The sequence below is a fragment of the Panthera onca genome, chromosome A2 (genome assembly GCF_046562875.1).
Source record: "Panthera onca isolate mPanOnc1 chromosome A2, mPanOnc1 haplotype 2, whole genome shotgun sequence".
In the NCBI taxonomy this organism is placed as follows: Eukaryota; Metazoa; Chordata; class Mammalia; order Carnivora; family Felidae; genus Panthera; species Panthera onca.
In genome coordinates, this window is record NC_138340.1 from 78,721,763 (window position 1) to 78,744,976 (window position 23,214).

Here is a 23,214-nt window from a genome sequence, read left to right on the forward strand (position 1 = left end):
CCAGACTCATGGGCTCATCCCCAGATGATGCTGAGTGGTTTTCCCAGTAATGATTGTAAATTTACGGTGATGCTCTATACTTCCTTGCCCATCACCCTTGTGAATGGGAGGTTCTGTCTTTAACTTTGGATCATAGAGCAATAGTTCTTGGCCCTGGCTCCACTTTCATGGGACCTCTCCAGACCAAACGAACTGGACTCTCTGGAGGGTGGGGCCCAGGCACTTTTTTAAATGTTCTCCAGCTGATTCTAATATGCAGCCGGGATTGAGGACCACTGGGATAGAAGGAGTCAACCGGGCTAAGCCAGGATCTCATATGTAACCTGGGCTATTAGCACCGCGCGAAGCTGGTGGCCCTAACCTGTCACAAGCAGGAGCCAGCCTATTCTCCTTCATCGTCGCCTTTTATGCTTGGTGAATTGGAATACGGCCTGGGACGCCTGCCAGCACAGAATCACAGGACGTCAGCCCTGAAAGGGACGTATATGATCATCACCCTTTTTAAAGGCTTATGAATTTTGAATCGTGTTCATTCTACCTTTGAAATTTGGGGATTTCAGCTATTTCTGAGCCCGGGAATAAATTGAAATGTTCACTCTAGTTAGCTCCCAAAGTGGAGTCCATTCATTTTTTCTCAAAAACCCAGCCTAACAAACACTACAATTATCTTCAACTTGGCCCGTCTTTTGCTCAGCTAGCAATGCCGAGCCTCACACATCATTAAAAACGTGTCCCGTTAATTCAAAGCCACTCATCAGAGGGACTGGACTATTCAGGCGATGGGTTATCAGGTGGCTCTCCATTTAAGAGAGAGAGAAATTGGGACACAAAGATAAGCGTTGTTCAGACCCCCTTGGAAACTTGGGATCAAAGTTGAGAAATGAACTCCATCTCCTGACTGAAGCAGTTGTTCCCTGTGTCACACGGGGCTGCCTGCCGCTAGCTACGAGTCTATGTTGCCTTATGTTTCCTCACTTTACTGATGGGAAAGACCAAGAAATAGTTGCATCTTCGTGGCCGTCATATTACCTTCGGATAATCCGAACCACAGACAGCACAGACCTCTTCAACCCTAGCTACTCAAAGGGCAGCCACGGACCGACTACATCAGCATCACGTGAAGTGTGTTAGAAATGCAGATTCTGAGGCCTACTCAGACCTGCGGACTCAGAATCTGCATTTAACCAGATGCTCAACACCAAAAGTTGAGAACCAGCATGGCCCTGGGCAAGACGCATCATTTTAAGGTCTACCCTATCTGATGCAATGCAGGTGGGGTAGGAACATGACAAAACTACAGAGGAGGGGGGGAAACACAGGGCTACAGTACCACATCCCACTTCTGGGTGTATGCATCCCACCGCTAGCCTATGCCCACTGCAAAAGCGAAGAGAGATCCGCAGACGGAAGCTTGCCCTACACAGCGCTAATCAATCTTGGTGACCTCCCAAGAGGTCTACGGATGTTACAACCTTGGGTCTACGGATGCCAATCTTTATTTCCCGGGCTCTGCTAGGTGTGTCCGTGTGTGCTGTCCTGGAAACCACTAGACATGTCCTGTTACACCTGTAGGATGGGCTCCATTAAGATTCCTCATTGCTACAGCCACGGAAGGTGCCAGAGAGAGCCCACGTTAGCCAGTCGGGCTGCTATGAACACACCAACAGCCCCACTCACCGTGACTGAGCTTGTGTCCTCACTGCTGGTGGCCTGGATTCTGAGAATATAGACGGGGGTTGTTTCGTAGTCAGCTTTAGTCACCAGCTGGAGTTCTCCTGTCCGGGGATTGATCCAAAATATGTTTGGGGACTGGAAGCTGGCCCCTCCGGCGGAGATGGAGTACACGACAGGGCTGGGGGGGAGGTCTTTATCAGTGGCGTGCACTTGTCCAACCCGGGTTCGAGCTGGAAGAATAAAGCACCTGAGATTAGTACTGCTTTGGGGGTGAGGGGAGGCTCCATGAGCACACATTCTCACTGCCATGGGCAGAAAGACTTTTGGAGGTCTCTTTGCTGTTCAAACTCTGTATGTTTTATGTCTTCTATTCTATTAAAACTAAATCACGCTAATGAACACCCACTGGGTAACTGGCCCTAAGATCCAAGCAGTAGAGTAAGGTGTAAAAGACAATCCATGCCTTTATATAGACTCCAAGTCTGCCAGTTATGATGTGATCATAAGCAACACAGCAAAGACCATTTTCATAGGTACTCACTTTGCCTCCCTGTTGTCTAAATGTCTTCTGCATCTTTCAAATTTTCTGTGTTGAGCCTGAATTGCTCTTATAATAAACAAGATAAAAAATAAACAATTTTTATTTTTTAATGTTTATTTATTTCTGAGAGAGAGAGACACACACACAGAGTGTGAGCGGGGCAGGGGCAGAGAGCGAGGGAGACACAGAATCCGAAGCAGGCTCCAGGCTCTGAGCTGTCAGCACAGAGCCCGATGTGGGGCTCGAACTCACAAACCACGAGATCATGACCTAAGCCGAAGTCTGATGCTCAACCAAGCCACCCGGGCACCCCGGAAAAGAAACAATTTTTAGAAGGGTTTAGCAATTGATGATGATTGGAGTAGAGAATTTTAAATACTGTTCCATTTTGCTTATTTTACAAAGCTTGTTGGTGGGGCTGCTGGAGTTCTGGCTTGCTTGTTTTGTAGAAGATTTTTCTCATATATTGCACTCCTCAAGGGCTGACACCCCTTATTTAACTATATGGCCCCAGCACTAAGTGCTTGACCCAAAGGAGGTAATCCATAATTGTAATAAGATCTGTGAATTTATAAGAAGACTATTACCACTGCATTTGTTGGTCACTGGATAAGGTATAAGGAATTAAAAGGTTTTCTTCAGACCCTCTTTTTATGCTTTGTGTAAAACTTAATGTCAGGAGGGGCGCCCGGGTGGCTCAGTCGGTTGAGAGTCTGACTCTTGGTTTCACCTCAGGTCAGGATCTCACGGTTCATGAGTTCTAACCTCAAGATGGGCTCCGCAGGGATTCGGGATTCTGTCTCTCAAAACACATAAATAAACTTTTAGGGGCTCCTGGGTTGCTCAGTCGGTTGAGCATCCGACTTCGGCGCAGGTCATGATCTCATGGTCCATGAGTTCGAGCCCCGTGTCGGGCTCTGTGCTGACGGCTCGGAGCCTGGAGCCTGCTTCGGATTCTGTGTCTCCCTCTCTCTCTGCCCCTCCCCTGTTCATGCTCTGTCTCTCTCTGTCTCAAAAATAAATAAATAAATAAATAAAAACATTTAAAAAATTAAAAACAAAACAAATAAACTTTTTAAAAAGTAAATTTTCTTTAAAAAAAAGAGAGAAATCAAGGTGTCAACAAAGGGCAAAAACAGGGAATCCTATTATGGGAGATAAAATGTCTTTATTTTGTTTTTAAATGAAGGAAACCTACAAGTGGGAAATCTTTTCTCTATTTTTAAATTTCTATTCTCTGAGCGAGCTGGATAAAAATCACAGTGGAGACCAAGGGAAAACTTAGGCTACAAAAAAGGGAAGATTAGCAGAATCAGGCACGCAGACAAGGAAGCAATCAGGGGTTTGGAGAAATGCAGTTTAAACAATAGTTTTCAAAATCTAGGTTTCACCTGAAGGGCTCCTCAGCAGTAAGGACAATTTAAAAAGGAATAAGAGGTGCAATAAACACGGATGAGCTGTGAGTTGCTGTGCACAACACCACGCGGGGCCCTTGTGCTGGAGGGAACTTCCCCTCTGCTGAGGGCGTGTCTGGAAGGAGGAGTCTATCAAGAGCACTGGGGTCTGGGTCTTGTCTGCTACTTACCTGGCCTTAATTCTGACACATCAAATACGTAGGACGGGCTATCAAAGACAAGAGGAAACTCATTTTCTGGCTCCGTGAGGATGTAAATGTAGATGTTATCTAAAAGCAGAGATAGAAAAAAAAAAATTTAATTGTAATACCCCATTCTCACTCATATGTTTATTCACCATGTTTAAAGCACCTGCTGTGTACCAGGCTCTGAGCAAAATAAAGGGGGTGCAAGGTGAATGAGACCTGGTGGGTCCTGCCTTCACGATGCATAGGGCAGTGGCCCTTTACTAAATACATGTACAGGTCACTGTGGACACCAGAGGAAGGGCAGGCTGGCTCACGGGGATATTCAGAGTTACACAAATGGGGCCAGGGTGGAGTGGGGGTAAGTGGGGGGGGGGTGGTTCTGGGCATGCGTGTGGATACCGAAGTATAGAACTGCACGACTCTTGCAGGAAAACTGCAAGCTGGTGGCCTCGTTGGAAAAAGGGGGAGCTTAGGGCTGGGCAACCAGAGCTGAAACCAGAGAGTCAGGCAGGGGCCAGAGATGAAGGTCCTTGTGTGCCAAGCCAGAGACTTTGAATTTGAACTTGACAGCTACCGGGAGACACTTGGAGGGCTTTCAGCAAAGAAGTGATATGATGGTATTTGCATTTCCTGAAAATCACTGTCAGAATGCGGAGTGTGCCCCGGAAAAGGGCAAGACAAAAGCCAGACAGAAAGATCCTTCAAAGACTCTTAGTGTTATAACTGAGCCAAGAAAGAAGAGGTTCTGCATTCTAGCACTGCTAGCAGATGGGGGCAGGGCAGGAGAAAGGACCTGGAGACCGGTTACACGTGCCTGGCAAAGGACAGGAGGAGGCTGGGCTGATTCCCAAGTGTTTGGGTTTCTGAGGTCTCCTTTTGAACACAAATGCCTACCCCAATACCGAGTACTGCCTAGCACAGTTTAGTTGTTGCTACCTGAAATAAAGCTTCATGAAGTCGATAAAAATGATACTTGCTTTTGTGGTAAGGAGGGGCAACATCCTGAACCTGGATTATCACAGCATACATATTGTCAGCTGCTAGATTGCTTGTATTTTCATAATCTAGGTCACCAGTCAGCTAGATTAAAACAGAGATAGCACATTGCACAGAGTAAAAACAATCCTTTTAATTCAACCGACAGAGAAGACATTTTCATACGCTGTTACTGGATATGTAAAACCTTTCTGGAAAGCAGGTTGCCTATTAGAGGAGCTTTAATGAGTTACATCCATAGCTTTGCTCACTGCTGGGGAATTGATTCAGAAGAATTTACCAGGAGAGGATCTATGTTTCAAGACATTCATCAAGCACTACTGTCCAACAGTAGGGGGGCTCAATGTCTCAGCTTAGTTGAAGAGAAACACAATATAGAATCCCATATGCAGGGATGTTTCCATCATTTGAAATATTTATGCAGCTGGGGCGCCTGGGTGGCTTCAGCAGGTTAAGCATCCGACTCTTGATTTCAGCTCAGGTCATGATCTCATGGTTCGCGGGTTTGAGCCCCACATCGGGCTCTGTGCTGACAGTGTGGAGCCTGCTTGGGAGTCTCTCGTTCTCTCTCTCTCTCTCTCTCTCTCTCTCTGCCCCTTTTCTGCGTGTGTGTGTGCTCTTTCTCTCTCAAAGTAAATAAATAAACTAAACAAATAAATAAATGAAATGAAATGTTTATGGAATATACATAAAATCTATGCACGGAGAAGACAAGAGGGTAATATATCAAAATGTTAGTAGTGGCTATCACTGAATGGTAATGCCATTTGTGTTTTCTACATTCTACAGTGAAGATGTATTAATTTCCTAAACAGAAAAAAGTAGAAATTATCTTTCAGCTGACACGTGTGCATTAAATTGGTAAGACTTTCTTGGGGGTGGAATAAGGGCTTGGGATGAGAGGTGGAGACAGGATGCCTGGGAGCTGCCTGTTCTCCTCCCTGAGGCTCTATCTCTGAGGCAAAGACCTCCCCCTACTCCCAGACCACGCCCCCACCTTCTTCTGCCTTCCACTTTCCTCTCCTTCCCCGTCACCCTCTGGCAGGAGCCCTGTAGGGAAAGGTGCACAGCTCATTGAGACCCGCTTTTTACGGCCGGCCGTCTGTCTTCCAATTCTGCTTCTGCCCCTGTGGAGACGCTGTGGAGTGGGGCACCTACGCACCCCCATTTCCTCATTCTCTGTTGGATGTCCAGTGGTTGCACGATGCTGAATTTGGCAAGATACACTCAGGGCCTTGGGCTGGCTTTCTGTCCCCTCACACCTCTCTGGGCCAGAGATGGGCACTCAAGGAAACAAAAGTGCACGAGCCCAGAGGGCTCTAATGTGACTGCAAGCACCGCACTGAACAGACATGCCAAATTGCAATCTCAGGAAAGAATCCAGTCCTTAGCACCCCAGGCACAACTATGCATAACAAATGATTCCCGGAACTTGGGTAAAATAAAGAGCGAATGGGGAAACCAGAGTCACTATTAAGTTTGTCGGTTACCGGTTACCGTCGCTTCGAGAGGGAGTTACCTTGGAAATTGCTCTCTACGGGGCAGCAAAAGCACTAGGCATGTCACACCAGCTCCCCCGATGCCCTTTCAATGAGGCAACGACCATGAACTGACCACGATTTTCCCAGAGCCAGCTGGATCCTGTGAAAATCTGCCGCTAACCCCCACTCCAGATGGCGAGCTGAAGTTGAATCGGTTGTTTGGTGCTTTGCTGTCATCGTCAGAGCAGAACTTGTTCAGGTCCAGGAGCGACGTCCCCTTGGCTGCTCTTTCAGGCACCATAATGCTGGCGAAAAGACACGATTCAATATTTTCCCCCAACAAATGGTGATTGAGTGTTGCTCCTGACAGGGGCCCTGGGCTAGACACCTCTGCTTTAATTTCTGTTCACAGCCAGTTTGCAGTCATTGCGGTTACTGCCTAATGGGTTCCCTGCTCTGCCCTTCCCTCCTTTCAGACTATTCTTAACACAGCAGCTGGAGGGATCCTGTTAAAATGTCAGGTCATCCCACTCCTCTGCTCCTAAATCCCACACGGCTTCTCATTTCACTCCAAGTCCTCACTTTGATCTAGGGGCCTCTTCCCGATGTGCGCCCCTGCCTTGCCTTACTTGTCTGAGCTCATCTGCTCAAAGGCTCCTTGTCTGCTCCCACCTTGGGCCTCCTGGTACTCCTCGAACTCTCCCCAGGCTCTGGCCTCAGGCCATCCCACTAGCTTCACAATGCCCTTCCCACATGTCCAAATGGCTCACACGTGCACTTCCTTTAGTCTCCAATCAGTGTCACCTTCTCAGGAGGCCACCCTGGCGCGACCCTCTCTGAAATGTCAGCCTCTCCCGCCCCTTGCTCCCTCTCCTGTTCCCCTCCTTCATTTTTCGTCCTTAGCGTGACCGTTTTCCAATACACTACATGGTTATTTATTTATCCTGTTTATCTCCTATTTCCCCTCCTGGAAAGTAAGCTCCATGAGGACAGGGACCTCTGTCTGCTTTGTTCTTGGCATGCTCACTAATGTTTGTTGGATGAATGAATGTTGACCCAGGAGACTAGCGCAGCTGTGAAGAAGAATAAGAGGGAAATAGAAATTCTGTCCTGCCTGCCAGGGGTTTATGACCTGGTTAGGGAGAATCCTGGGCCCCTGCACGCCTCACTTCCCACGATTTGAAAATTGGGTATTCTGCCACCTGTGTTCTAATACCTCTGATGTCATAAAAGCATCTCCTAACACCTTAGTATCATTCACCCAATAGAAGTGTGTTTTTTTTTTTTTAATGTTTAGTTATTTTTGAGAGAGAGAGAGAGAGACAGAGCATGATCAGGGGTGGGGACAGAGAGAGATGAGACACAGAATCCAAAGCAGGCTCCAGCCTCTGAGCTATCAGCACAGAGCCTGACACGGGGCTCGAACTCACAGACCGCAAGATCATGACCTGAGCGGAAGTCAGACACTTAACTGACTGAGGCACCCAGGTGCCCCTAGAAGTGTTCTTTTTTTTTTTTTTAATTTTTTTTTTAACGTTCATTTATTTTTGAGAGAAAGAGACAGAGCATGAGTGGGAGAGGGGCAGAGAGAGAGGGAGACACAGAACTGGGAGCAGGCTCCAGGCTCTGAGCTTTCAGCACAGAGCCCAACACGGGGCTCGAACTCATGAGTGGTGAGATCATGACCTGAGCCAAAGTCAGGTGCTTAACCGACTGAGCCACCCAGACCCCTAGGGGTGTTTTTTAATTGAAGTTTTTATTTATTTATTTGAGAGAGAGAGAATGAGTGGGGAGGGACAGAGAGAGAGGGAGACACAGAATCTGAAACAGATTCCGGCTCTGAGCTGTCAGCACAGAGCCCAACATGGGGCTCAAATTCACAAACTGAGAGATCATGACCTGAGCCGAGGCCGGATGCTCAACCGACTGAGCCACCCAGGCTCCCCCACATCATCTCTTAATGGCATCTAATGTGGGATCTGGGCTCAACAGACATCTGAAGAGAAACATCTGACAGCAAGGATGGTTTGGGGCTGTTGAGGATAACTGGGCTTATTTCCTGGAAAGCATTTTTTCTGACAGGTGCATCTCTGGCAAAGACAACCTCTTTGCAGAGCAGAATCGGGGTCCAAATATTTTCATTCCTGTCTTGACTGTACAAAGTCATAGTTTTATTCATAAGTGCTTAGAATAGGTATCACTTATTAAACACCAACTATATACTGTATCATAACAAGCAATTTAAAAACAGAATCTCTAGGGATGCCTGAAGGGCTCAGTCAGTTAAGCATTGGACTCTTGATTTCAGCTCAGGTCATGATCTCAGAGTGGTGAGATCTAGCCCTGTGTGGAGCTCCATGCTGGGTGCAGAGCCTGCTTAAGATTCTCTCTTTCTCTTTTTCTCTCTCAAAACAAACAAACAAACGAACAAAAAACTCAAGGGGCACCTTGGGTGGCTCAGTTGGTTAAGTGTTCAACTCTTGGTTTCGGCTCAAGTCATGATCTTGCAGTTCGTGAGCTCGAGCCCCACATAAGGCTCTGTGCTGCTTGGAATTCTGTCTCCCTCTCTCTCTGCCCCTCCCCTGCTCATGCTCTCTCTCTCTCTCTCTCTGTCTCTCTCTCTCTGTCTCTCTCTCTCTCTCTGTCTCTTTCTCTGTCTCTCTCTCTCTGTCTCTCTCTCTCTCAAAACAAATAAACATTAAAAAAGGTTTTTTTAAAAAACCCAAAAACCAAAACTGAAAAAACAAACAAAAAAACACTATCTCTAATTCTCTTATCTTTAAGGGCTTTGGATTCTTCTCTCCATTTTACAGGTGGAGAAAGAGTGGTTCAGAGTGGTTTCAAGACCTGTCCAACAAAGCTGGTCCAGGCAGGCATGCTTCTCTATTGTCTGTGTTAGTAAATTCTATTTAAAGCCCATCAGTGAATCTCCAGGCCCACAGACAGTTTGGGGATCTGGACCTCGACTCCAACTCTCTGGAAGCCAAGGTGATGCATCATCCAAGGAATCCAGGATCCCGAAGCCAGACCTGTCACACTCTCCGCCTCTCAGGGCTGCCTAGCGTGTTTTCATTCTTCCCTGACGGAATTTTTCCCCAAAACGCGTGATTGGAAAGCTGCTTCCCCCTCATTCATCAAGCCCTGCCTCAAAGGCCGGCTGCCCTCGCTCCCAGCCATCTGACCACGTTCCCTCCCCACGCAAAGGTGACTGGCCCAGCGGCAGTCAGAGTGTGCTGACCTTCTCCTCCTCTGGCTCACAAACCGCTTGCGAAGCGCCTTCAGCCAAGCGCAGGACAATTTACAACCAGAGCGGGGGGCTGTCACGGCGCCTTTGATGCCTCCTCCCGGCCCAGGGCTCATTCATCACCAGCCTGGGAAAGCCGCAGGGGCCTCAGCGCTAAGGGCTATCTCCATCTCTAGGCCTCCCAGAGAGCCTGCAGGGACCCTGTGACCCAGGGGGGCGGCCGGGGGCTGGGCACACAGCCACCTACCTCGGACCCACTGCATGCTGGCGCCCTCCCACTCTCTTCTACCTGCTCTCCCAGACTCCCCTGCCGGGACCATGCCAAGAGCCCTGAAGAAGGAATAAATATTCAGGGACGTGTGTTGTCAGAGCTGGTGGCTGCACCGTCCTGTTCTGTGTGGTTTTGACCCGCCCGGGTGCTCTGGCATGGTGGGAGTGGAGAAGGTGGTAAGGGTAGGTGGTGGGTGATGCCCCTGGAGTTTGCAAATGGGGCCAGGTTTTTGGAATAGAGACTTCCACCTCCGGGACTGCAGAAGGAGCCCTTTTGTGGCCCCTCCTCACATCTCGGCTTTCACAGGCTACCTGCAGGTTGGACAAGCCCTGAGGAGCGACATTGCTTACAGCTACTTCAGTCATCAATACCATTAGTCCGGTTACTCCCTGGCATTGACCTTCAGGGCTAATTTGGAGAGAAGATTATCAAGAACAGAGCTCTTCATGGGCTTGCCCGGACAGTCGAGAATATTCACATTGTGGTTTTGCCAGCTGCTATGGAATGCAGTCTGCAAACCGTCATTCCACATGCCCGGGGAGTCTGGATTGCAGGAAGCCACAGGACGCGCTTGCAGAAGTGCACCAGGAGGGGAGGAAGTGCACAAGGAAGGTTGGAGACAGCATGGTCCTCTGCAGTCATTGCTTCTCAGAGTTCTGACGCCTCAACCCACACCCTCCACTTCTCAGGGTAGCGGAGCAAAGAAGAGCAGGGAGGACCCAGCAGGGGCAGGGCATTAGGACAGGAAATCCTCCCGTCCCCGGGTGCACAGAGCCACCCAAGAGTGCTAGCATAGATTTCAATTTTCTTTTTTTTTTTTTTTTTTAATTTTTTTTTTTAATGTTTTTTATTTATTTTTGAGACAGAGAGAGACAGAGCATGAACGGGGGAGGGGCATGAGAGAGAGGGAGACACAGAATCGGAAGCAGGCTCCAGGCTCTGAGCCATCAGCCCAGAGTCCGACGCGGGGCTTGAACTCACGGACCGCGAGATCGTGACCTGAGCCGAAGTCGAACTCTTAACCGACTGAGCCACCCAGGCGCCCCTAGATTTCAATTTTCAAAGAAAGTGTGACCCCACATGTCATCTCTGCTCCATCTCCCAGGCCCAGACTCAGTTACCAGAGGTGGGTTCCATTTCTGCATGTGAGAGTGTGGAAGTCACAACCCTAACTACCCAAGGCAACCATTCCCACCCATCAAACAGACTCTTAGGTTAGGGTTGGGATAGAAACCTATCACCTGGTCAAGGCTATTATTGACTTGATGGGGGCCTCAGCAGGCAGCAGATGGCAAATTAGGATAATTCTAGGAGGGTTTGGTAAAGGGACTATTACAAAGGTGCACACACTGGGTTTATGGAAATCCCAAGGGAAGAGCAGGACTCTCAGGGCTGGTAAGAGTGGAGCTCCTTTACCACCTCTTGGCCCAGAGGAGCCTGTGGAGGGAGCAGTTCCTGAAGCTGGAAAGAGACAGATGACTGTGCAGAGGATTGGCCTACAGGATATGGAGATTTCAGGAGGTGGGGGGACATCTCCAGCTAACAGGCATGGAGCCAGATGGGTAAATACCCCGACTTTACTCTGCCCCTTATTCCAGGGCTTCCCATTGGCCAACCAGAAGCTGCAGGACAGGGGCCAAGCGCTAACCACATGGATCAGCCCCCCACAGAGCAGGGTGGTGTAGTATGGAGGCTGGATCTGAAGAGGCAAGTAGGATGTGTCCAAAACTGGGTTTAATTGTTCTGATACCAGACTCTAGGCCACACTGAATTTTAGCATCATGCTGGGCATGCCAACAGAGAAAACAGGGAGATGTTCATACCCATAATAAAGGAATTTATTTATATTTCTATTGCTAACCCTCGACAATCTTTGTCCTTTGTCCTAGGGTCCTTTGTCCTTTGCATGGCCATACTATAGATTGGATCTGTGTCCAAAGTCACCTGGAGCTTAAAAAGTGACCTTGCAAAACCTGTCAAAATGAACTCAGAGGAGGACTATCACCGTGGGGACCTCTGAAAAGGGGACCTGCTTGGACGTGATTGAACCTTGCTCCAGATGTAGGGCACTCTCCAGATACCAGTGTCACTGTGGAGGTGCCCTCCCACCCCCATAAGGAGCCACCTTCATCGTTCCAAAAGACTGGAGACTAGCAAGTAAGAAGCCACAGAGAAGCAAGTAACCCCGGGAATACTGATATGGCATTTAGACAAAATACTTAGTAGGGAGATAGTGCCATTTTCAAAAAGGCTTATTGAACCAGACACAAGGGACCTTATTTTTATTTAAAAAATTTTGTTTAATGTTTATTTACTTTTGAGAGAGACAGAGCGCAAGTGGGGGAGGAGCAGAGAGAGAGACACACAGAATCCAAAGCAGGCTCCAGGCTCTGAGCTATCCTCACGGAGCCCGGTGTGGGGCTCGAACTCACAAACTGTGAGATCATGACCTGAGCTGAAGTCGGACACTCAACCGACGGAGCCACCCAGGAGCCCCAAGGGACCTTATTTTTAACTAACACTGAATAGATTGTGACACAAAGAATAGGTCAAAATGTGCAAAATCACTTGTTTCTGCATTTCCCCCCTTTTGGTTGCCTTTTGTGTATGGGCAATAAGTTGTGTAAGGTGAATTAGATGCTTTGTTTTGTTTTAAGTAAATACTTGGTTTGATTTATTCCTATTCCTGGTGGTGTGTTTCTCTGGGAGCTCCCGGCTACTGATCCTAAGCGTCAAGTATCTATTATAACTGCTAACAGCACCGTCTTGCCACTGGAGGCAATAAATAAAGAAAAGGCACACTCCAGAGAGGGTCTCACAAATCCCCGTGGTACTTTTCACCAAAGAAGGTGAACACGCTATAGAAGAGAGCAAGAATTTTTTTTTTTTTTTTTTGGCCAGAGTACAAATGTGGAAGAAGGAATCAATGAAAAAGAAAGAAAATAAAGAGAAGGAAGAAAAAAAGGATCAAGAAAGAAAAACCTATCAACTAAATCAGACACCTCAAGTATGTTGGCTTACGTTCTTGAGACCTGTCCCAGGTGCCCATGATTCTTTGATTCCTGTCAGAGAAGCCACAAGTTTGAGGACCACCAAAGAGGGGAGCCGCCCCGCACGTGACTACCTGAAGGTGAACTTGGTGCACGTAGGAGCGTTGTCATTAATGTCTTCCACAATGAAGGTTATCTGCATGCGATTCTCTTGACCCCCCGAGGGTCTGTCCTTCACCAGAACTTCCAGAGAAATGGTGGGATTTTGTCTTAATTGACCTGCATCTCGGTCTAGCCTGTGGGCCACTTGGATCGTACCGGTCACTAAGGAGGCAAATGCAAGGACATCACTCTTTGGAGACTTGAAGGCGATTGGAATGATCATTGTGATAGGAGGACTGGCTTGCATGGAGAATACCCTTTGTACAAACACGTGTTTACAAACTCATGTAAGTTCCTGGATTAGACATTGATCGGGGTGCTTAGCCTGACCCTTCTAGAACTTTTCACCTCTAACTTCAGGGTTGGGCCCCTGGCAGCTGTTCCTTACCTATAGTTGACCAGACTGGTAGACAGCTGACTCCAGTTTGACCCACTAGTTCTCTTACTGGGGAATGTGTAACAGAGAGACATAAGTCAGGCTAACAGGGGAGTTACAGGTCAGAGACCAGAACTCTAGCTGCGAGGGTGGTCGGGGCAGAGTCGGTTCACACCTTTCCTGTGCTTCATGAGCTACCCAGGGTCCTGCTGATATGTGTCCCCTACCTTTTTTTTTTTTTTTTTTCCTCGAGCTTGGTTTGGCTTGCTTTCATTTCTGTTACTTGCGACCAGAGTCTTTTTTTTTTTTACTTTTTTTTTTAACGTTTATTTTTGAGACAGAGAGAGACACAGCATGAATGGGGGGAGGGTCAGAGAGAGGGAGACACAGAATCTGAAACAGGCTCCAGGCTCTGAGCCATCAGCACAGAGCCTGATGCGGGGCTCGAACTCACGGACTTTTTTTTTTTTTAATTTTTTTTTCAGAGTCTTAATAAATACACTCCAAAAACCCACTGTGTTTGTTAAACATTGCATTTGCAATACTAGAGTGAATAGAATTCTAAGCCATGGTTGTTCATCGCTATACCATCAGACAAGTGAGGTCCTTGATGACAGGACACTAGAAAGTTTTCAGAGATAGGGCACAATTATTGCCTTGGCCTGCCTCTCCTAGGACCAGACATCCTTTGCTGTAAAGCCTATGTGGCAAATAGCACATTGTGTTTCTGGGATTGTCTGATGCTGGGCTCCACAAAATCATGTAAAGTGAAGTCCTTTGGAAGGATGTGATAGAAGCTTAAGAGGTAGTGTAGCCTAGGAAGGGGGCTCTGGAGCCACAGCCTTTGGTCTGTCTGTATCTCTGCTTCACAACCCACAAGCTGTGAGGCCTTGGACAAGTCACTTACCCTGTCCAAATCTCTCTCTAAGCTTTATTTTCCTCATCTACGAAGTGTGGATTATGATAGCGTATTGGCTTGCTGTGTTGAGTTCTTAAGATGGAATACATGTACATCACCTAGTATATAGCACCTGGTGTATGCTAAGATCCCAATAAAAGATGGCTAACACAGGAGGGGGAAACTCTCCTTCTCCACACTGACATGTTTAGATGGGAAAGTAACTCCCAGCAACCCAGGAGATTGATCTAGATTGATGCAGTCCAACATGGTAACCACTAGCCACATGTGGCTCTTTAGCACTTGAAATGTGGCTAGTCCAAATTGCAATGTGTGGTAAGTACAAAATGCTTTAAAGACTCGGTACAACAAATGATCATGTTAAATATGCCACAAGTAACTCTAAAATATTAGTTACATGTTAATGACAATATTTTGGATGTGTTGGGTTCCATAAAATGCCTTATGAAAGTTCGTTTCGCCTGTTTATTTTTGCTTTTTAAACATGTGGCTACTGAACTTTAAAATTACATATGTGGGCAGGGGCACCTGGGTGGCTCAGTCAGTTAAGCATCCAACTCCTGGTTTTGGCTCAGGTTATGATGTCACAGTTCATGAGTGCGAGCCCTGCATCAAGCTCTGTACTGATGACTCGGAGCCTGCTTGGGATCCTCTCTCTGTCCCCCCTCTCTCTGCCCCTCCCTTGCTTGCACTCTGTCTCTCTCTCTCTCTCAAAAGATAAACATTAAAAAAATTACATACGTGGGCTTCCACTCTATTTATTTTGGACATTGCTGGTGTGGATTCTCTTTTCAGAAGACTTCAAGGTACCCTCAGGAGAGTGCACTCATCCATTGTTAGATACCCACCTGCTTCAACGGTGAAGTAGTGATGTGATATAGCCGGCCACCCTGGGCCCCCATTCAGAGTCCCCGACCCCTCTGCCAGCTGCTTTTAATACACCTATTACCCTGGTAAGTTATAATACTCCAGACAGAAAGGCATGCCCCAGACCAAAAGACAGATAAAATATTTGTAAAACAATCCAAATGGCTAGATTAAAGATGCACAGAAAGGTGAATGAGTGTGTGTGTGTGTGACTTACACTGGTTGATCACAAAATAGCTGTTAGCAGTGGTGATGCTGTAGAGAAGGAAGCCGGTAGAACCTTTATCATCAGGGTCCTCAGCTGTGATATTGGCCACAATGGTGCCCGCATCCAGCTCCTCGGGAATCGAGTACACTCGTGCTGGGCTGGAGCAGAAGTACAGCAGACACAGCTAATTTTCAGGGGCACGGGAGGGAGGAGTCTGGGAGGTGGGTATTTTGGTTAGTGCTAAATATAGCACTGAGCTTTTGAACTTGCATCTGCTCGCTCAGAAAGAGAACTCAGCAGCTGAAAGGAGGGGTGGCCGGCTTTTGTATTTCCAGAGCTCGCGTCCCTGTGGATGCGAAGAAAGTGCCACGCTGTTACTGCAACCATTTACAGTGGCCTCGGCCTCTGACTCCGCACACGCTTGATGCCTTTTCAGATCAGCCGGGGCATTAACATCTTTTGCAATAAGGATAGTTGGCCTATCCAGCCATCTTCTCTCCTTCTGCAATTCTTGTGCAAAAGCTCCCTGAATTATTTTACGAAATCCATCTGGACACAATGTCCACAGCTAACAGATTCCTGACTCCCACCCTATGGCTGGCACAGGAAGCTGTGATAATAAACTGCAAACGTTTTTTATTTTTTCTTTGTCTTTTTGGTTATTTTTTTAAATAATTTTTTTTTAGTGTTTATTTTTGAGAGAGGGAGAGAGACAGAGTGAAAGCAGGGGAGGGGCAGAGAGAGAGGGAGACACAGAATCCGAAGCAGGCTCCAGGCTCCGAGCGGTCAGCACAGAGCCCTACACGTGGCTCCAACTCATGAACTGTGAGATCATGACCTGAGCCGAAGTCGGACACTTAACCTACTGAGCCACCCAGGCGCCCCCCCACCCCACCTTTTTTTGCCTGAGGAGGCAGAATTTACACACAGAACTTGTGCACCTTTCTGAGTTGTATTTATCTTAAGGTCAGGTCTCTGAATGCAGGAATGAGCCCCCCTCTGGCAGAAGCCAAGGTCAGTGCACTTGTCCTCCATGGATGACTTCTTACAAGATACCACCAAACCACCAACCCACCAACCCACCCATCTTCCTCAGACCTCCACTGCCTTTGGAAAAGGCTGATAATAAGACAGAGAGGTTCAAGGTTTTAACTACACAACTTGGGTACATTGAGTAATTTTGAATGCACCAAGGAAGGTTTATTGTTTGGAATAACCCTGCAGGAAATCTTTTTGCCAAGGGAAATCATTTCAGTGGGGCAAATAATCACCTCTGATTTACCAGTTTTGTAAGTTAGGATTTTCCCACGTGGGATCTTCCTTTAGAGGGGAACTCTATATCTCAGGTTTAAATGATCGCATTCATTTCATGAGCTCAGAATTTTTCTTCGGTTCTGTCTCATCCTCTCTGTAGGGTAGATGGGACCAGAGGGAAGAGGAAGGAGAGGGATCCTTCAGCCAGCATCAGAGGCAGGCAGAGAGAGGCTGCAACCAGGCTCTCCCTCACCGGGGCTTCTGCCTGAGTCCTGAGCCTGCCCCCCCAACATTCCCAAGGTGACCTCCTGTTGGTGCTCCCCATTGTTGGGGGGACAGTAATCTTGTTTAGGCCAAGAGGCCACCCCAGTGCTCTCCACCTCTCCCCTCCCAATGCCTCATGGAGGCTGCCCATTGATCCATTTACTTGCCTGACCCCCTTCTCAGTGAATCTGGGGGTGGCCTACTGATGGGTCAGGAATAGCTAAGTGGGGTGTGAGGGGCAAGGGGCAGGAAACAAAACCGGAGCCAGAGGGGAGAAGGAGGTAGCCCCAGCTCCCAAAGCCCCTACATCCGTTATGTGAGAGTCCCTGTTTCTAAGGTGTTCTGTTTTTTTCTTTGGTTACTCTGAGTGGGTTCCGTTAACTTCCAACAAAGAGATTGCGAGGACCTCCATGTACCTTGCCTCTGCTTCTCCACGTGTGGTCACTGCATGGTCCACAGGCTCCCTGGGGATTCTGGATCTGAATGCAGAACTCAGGCCAGCTGCAGACCACTGAATCGAGATCTGCATTTTCACAAGATGCCCAGGGATTTGTATGCATTTTAAAGTTTGAGAAAGAATTCTGGGGCCCCCGGGGTGGCTCAGTCGGTTAAGCGGCCGACTTCAGCTCAGGTCATGATCTCGCGGTCCGTGAGTTCGAGCCCCGCGTCGGGCTCTGTGCTGACAGCTCAGAGCCTGGAGCCTGTTTCAGATTCTGTGTCTCCCTCTCTCTGACCCTCCCCCGTTCGTGCTCTGTCTCTGTCTCAAAAATAAATAAACGTTAAAAAAAAATTTTTTTTTAAAGTTTGAGAAAGAATTGTCGTAAGGAAACAGCAGAGGTGACAACCACAGATAGCCAATCTGTCGTAGGACAGAGGACACCTTGGGAGGAGAATCTTCTTCCTCCTACCCTCCCTTCTTCCAAGACAGTGGATCTCAGCTGGGGGTGATTACATTGGTTGTCACAACTAGGGGGAGGGGTTGCTATTGGCATCTAGGGAGTAGAGGCCAGCGACGCTGCTGAATACCACAGCACACAGGACAGCCCCCCAGGAAGCATCCAGCTCAAAATGTCAAGAGCGCAGTTGTTTAAGACACCCTGTTCTGCAGCCCCATCTGGTCCATGCTGGGAACTCCAGGAAATCCGGTCCCTGTGAAGGGGACCAGTCAGGCTATTGGTGAGTGCAGAGCTCCTCAGGCACACCATTCTCTCCTTTGCTGACCTGATATTGAGGCTGGCAGAAGGCAAAATCTTTGGTTTATTTGGTCTGGGCACCCATGACCCAAGTAGGTATAAAATATCATTGAACATGGAGGTGTTACCCTTAGCCCACAGCTGAGATCTATTCAAGAGCAGCAAAGCCAGGTGTCCCGCAGCCACTGACAGGGTTAAGCTCTGATATCACTTACATTCCCGCACCCTCCTCTGCCATAACACCAGATCACCAGGACCTGGACGAGGGGGAGACAAGGGCCAATGGCCACACTCACAGGGAAGGGCATGAATCCTGGATGGCCTCAGACGGCTTCATCGTTACAAATGACTTTGCGGTAAGTGCATAGAGTGTGTGTGCACCGCGAGACCCTAGGTTGAAAAGGACAGTGGGTAAATACAAAAGAAATGGGCAGCAGGGGACAGACTGCCCAAGTCTAAGGTAAAGTGCTCTGCAAAAAACAACAAGCATTGTGCTTGCTATGTAGAGAGTAAATAGAAGTCAAGGACTTTTATAATAATGTGCTCGACTATAATAATAGCAGAATCCTAGAGTACACATCTGGAGTCCACAAAGCATTCAGATGTTTGTCACCACCCAGGGAGACAATGGTGAGCCGCTTTCAGCAACACAAACAGTACCTGCTTTGGCTGTATTGATTGTAGGACCTCACCAAAGGGTAAAGATAGAAGACTTGTTTCCACATTCCACAGTCCTACGTCACATTCCAATTCCGTGTACTTGAGTCAGTTCGAGGATTGAATTGCGTTAATTCCGAATTAAGTAACTTAATGGGTGGTCCTAGCACTGGTTTTGGGGGGAAAGAAGGGTCATGGCTCACGGGAACCAGAGTCAGGACAGCCACTCTGCCCCCGTGCTTCCAGGGACAGGCTCTCACAGACCCATCCCTACCCACACCCATGGATCTCCATTTGAAACGGAGTGAAATGATTTGTTACAAAATGCTTAAATGGTCACAAAGATCACGCTATCTGTCTGGAATGGGGCCTACCAGGTGCATTTCCAAAAATGAGAACCAGAGTTCCAGACCTATTTCTGGGGGTCCCTGTAACCAGCCAAGGTCATGTTCTCTTTCTGCTGAGGCCACTTGCTTTATTTTGGAAGACACAGTCCAAACCAGATAGTTCTGCGCCTTGGGAGAACTTCTCGTTTTCCCCATTGCGATTCCCTTAGCCTGCTCCCCCACCTCACAGATGGGAAGGTGGGGCAACATTGCAGAACGACAGGGCAACATTGGCTCTGGCCCTGCGGCCGTCACCTGCCTCTGGGGGTTCCTGATAAATCCGCATTGCTGTGTTGGCTAATACTTGAGTCTGAATCCAGGCTGGGATGTCACAGCTATTTATAAACTGCCTGTACTGTGCTCCTGGAGGAACCCGTCAGCAGAAATGCATTGCATCATCCTTCTGAGCTTAACCTGGCAACGGACGTTGATGGGAAGCGTTATGTGGGAGTGTATCTGCTGTCGCTCCCTCCACGTTGACATCCGGCAACAGGGCTGCAGACGGTTAGCATCCAGAAGTTTCACAACTGTGGTGTGTTTTGCCAAATGGTAGCAGGTTGGCCTGCGAATGGGGTGGCCTTAATACCTCCCAGTCTCAGAACACTTCTGTAAGCATTCCGTGTAGTTCTGGGGCCCAGTGGCTTTCCGTTGGTGGAGTCTCCTGAGCTGAATTTATTCACAGCCATTAAATCAGTTATTAGCACTTAGCAGGCCGGTGGTTCTGTCAGTTTCCTCGTGGCTGGCTCCGGAACCCGCCTCAGCAACCGGGGCAGGAAGAGTCTGGTAACCAGCAAGCCAAGCTGTTTGCAGGGTCGTATGCTAGCTCAGAATGCCACCTTCCCCTCCTAAACCCCTACCTATGACAGGCTTGGGGCTCCCCTTTATGCCTGGGCTGGTGCAGGCCCATTCCCACAGGCTCCCCGCACCAGACTCACCTCACCTCTGCTGGGTGTAGGAGTTGCCAGATACAGCCACATCTCTTTTCTGGATCCCCCCGGCCCGTGGCGGAAGACACTTAGAGCACCCCACAGTGGGCAGGCCTCCTAAGTATCATCGAAAGAGACCTCTCCTCGGTCAGAGAGGATAACGTTCTACCAGTGGTCTTTATAGAGTCTTGACTGGTGACGCGTGCCCTAGGATTTTGCTATTATTCATGCTGAACAGTCGATTATAAAAGTACCTTTTACACGTGCCCAGTGGCCAGCTGCACTCCAGCAGCACCGTGTCCAGCCCCTCCTCCCTCCCCAGCACACCCACAATCCCCGGTGCGGAGGAAAGGGGAGCCAAGGTGGAAGATGTCAGTCCAGAGGCTCAGGGAGAGAGGACACTGAAGCTCTCAGGTCTCTTGTGTCTCCTCCGGGCCGGGGAGGCCCGGGAGGCTTCCTATCGGGGAACTATCCCTCTGTCTTGTATGAAATGCGTCTGAGAGAGCTGGGCCGCCTGGGAGAGATGATGGCTGTGGCCCACGGAGCCCTGCACGCCCTCAGGCCTACCTGGTAAAGCGAGGGACTTCATCGTTGATGTTCACAATATTCACGTGGAGCGTCGTGGAAGCTTGGAGCCCTTGGCTATCTCTCACTCCAGCAGTGAGGTAGAAACTGGCAGGGAAACATTGCGTGTCAGCGAATCAAGCTTTGCTGACATTACCTTAAAACGGAGTGGGGGGGGGGAATGGGGAGGGAAGGAGGGGGAAAGAAGTCTGCTTCTTTCTGGCCACCTTCCTTCACATGCTCACACAGAGTCCGAAATGCCACGCCCACCCTTCTTTCCTCGCCTCTAAAACCCACGCCTCCACTTTTCTCTCACCCCATAGTCCTTATTCCCTGGGGGCTGCTCACGTCTGCCATGTTGCACACTGGATCTCTGCTGTTCCTCACAATATCCCTGCAAACAGGTATCATGTCCATGTGCGGAAACCGAAGTTCCCATGGATTAAGTAACTGGCCTGGTTCTCAGACCAGGCAAGGAGCCAAGAGCCAAACCTGGGTTGGACCCGTGTCACCCTGTGTGTTTGCATCCTCAAACCCTGGTCTCTCCTCACCTCTTTCTTCAGCTGCCTGCTTGTCTCCACCCTGCTGCTGTGATGTCAGAAAACAGCTCTGATGGCAACCTCTCCCAAGCCAGAAAGGCACCTGAGGCAAGCCTCCAGATTCTTGGAGACACATCTCCCACACCTCCATTCTTGTTATCTGGAGATGAAGATTTGGGAGCGGGGAGGAGGCTTTCCAGAGAATTTTATTCCTTCTTTCTTTTGGGGGCTCACTACCCTCTGAACTCAGCAGGAAAGCAGCAAACCGCTCAGGGCCTCCCTCACTGCCCTCAAGCTGCACGATGCGTGCTCCTGGACCCTCAGATAAATAGTCCTTCAAGCAAGGTCATTGGCAAAGGCTACCTTCTGTGTCCTGCTTCAAAGTCAAATTCTGTTGTGGAGAAGAGGGTCCCACTAGCAGACAGTCTGAAGTTCACTGAGGGGGATATCAGGAAATACTGAAAAACAAGGAAGCAAAGAATGTAACTAAGAGTACCTATTCATCTTTCCCCTGGAGACTAGTTTGTTCAAATCTCATTTTATATTCTTGGCCCACGGAACATTCCTGATGCATCGGGAGGCGGCCCAATGTATAGTTCTTGGACTTACTGGTTCCTGACTCAAGAAAGCTCTGGATCTGCTGGTCTGAGCCTCTGACCTGAGAAACCACACCCTGAGGAGCTGGTCCCCAGGTCCTGCCTCAATTACAGACGAGTGTAAGGGTGTCCTGTCTATGCCCTCTGCTTCTGAGTCTAGTCTCCCTATCCCTGTTGCCATGTTCTCATGTTTGCTTCTCAGGATGATGTCTGGCTTTCAGTCTAGGTCTTGGCTTTAGCCAACACTGTTTAAACACAGCTACCATGCATTAGGTAATAGGACAAGACTGAAGTAAACAAGATCTGGTCTCTACCCTTAAAAGAAATTATGATATAGTGGGGTGCAAAAATGCTCACAAACCTTGTTCACTGAAATGATGGAAGGGAAAAGGGAAGGGACAGGTGGGAGAGAAAAAAGAAAGTTAACAGGGCCTCAAGTCCTAACTGAAAGGTGGTTTGGAGCTATAGAAGGGCTATTTTAGAATCTGATCTCAGGTTTATGGCCACTGGTCAAGTCCTTGCACATCTTGGGGAGTTAAGAGTCTCATCTTTTATGGCTCCCAGTGCCCAGCCCAGCTCTCTTGGTGACTCCCTGCCTACCACCACTCTTTCTATATGGGAACCATCTGCAGGACTAACTACACAGCCCATTAAGGGCCAGCCCATGGGAGGACCACCTCCGTGCTACCCATGGGTGCTCATCAAGACTGCTTCTATGCTCCCATCATGGAGTCAACAAAGCAGACAAAGGACCTGGATCAGAAGAGCTGAGTCCAAGTTCTGGTCCTCACCACAGGATCTGGGACAAGTCCGTTCCTTGCCTATAATATATGGAGAAGACCACCAAGTGCTCCTCCATGTTATTGTGAGGGTTAAATCAGAATGAACACTTGAAAATGTGAAGATCCACAGCAACACTCGAGGCTTACGTGTTTATAGCCATTTGTTCCAAAGGGCTTTAAGGTCTGAAGCTTTCATTATTTCCTAGTAGGATGAGACATGATCTATCCTAAAGGCCTTAGGTCTCTGGATCAAATAATCAGTGGAGATTTTGCAATCAGAGCCACAGCCCCTGAAGTCTAGAATCAAAGGAAACACAGCCAAGGTTTCCAACCTGGCGATTTGCTGTGTCGTGTGATCACAGCTAAGCTCCCCGTAGGAGAGAGAATGCACAGAAAACAGATTAAAGGTCTCATCAGGGGCCAATAGAAGGTTTTTAACCACTTCCCTGACTGCAATAAAACATATTTTTTACACACAAATTAGGAAAGAAAGAAAAGTATTTAAAAAATACCCAATATTAGTCACCTGTAAAGTCCCATCATTTTCACAAATAGCCTTCTGGGTTGTTTTGTTTTGTTTTGTTTTGTTTTGTTTTGTAAGTAGGCTCCATGCCCAGAATGGAACCCAGCACAGGGGCCAGCACAGGGGCCAGCACAGGGCTTGAACTCATGACTGTGAGATCAAGACCTGAGCTGAGATCAAGAGTCAGACGCCTAACAA

At 48.4% G+C, this 23,214-nt stretch overlaps 1 protein-coding gene across 1 annotated transcript in view; it reads right to left on the minus strand.

The window, feature by feature from the left end:
- The window catches only part of CDHR3 (cadherin related family member 3), a 65,820-nt gene that overhangs the window by 13,759 nt on the left and 28,847 nt on the right, over positions 1-23,214 (minus strand). The window contains exons 5-12 of the mRNA XM_060632274.3: positions 21,479-21,573; positions 20,580-20,684; positions 15,342-15,490; positions 12,935-13,124; positions 6,429-6,600; positions 4,796-4,898; positions 3,801-3,899; positions 1,678-1,904 (exon numbers count right to left, since the gene is read on the minus strand). Coding sequence (XP_060488257.2) covers positions 1,678-1,904; positions 3,801-3,899; positions 4,796-4,898; positions 6,429-6,600; positions 12,935-13,124; positions 15,342-15,490; positions 20,580-20,684; positions 21,479-21,573 — 1,140 coding nt within the window. The remainder of the gene's footprint in view (positions 1-1,677; positions 1,905-3,800; positions 3,900-4,795; positions 4,899-6,428; positions 6,601-12,934; positions 13,125-15,341; positions 15,491-20,579; positions 20,685-21,478; positions 21,574-23,214) is intronic.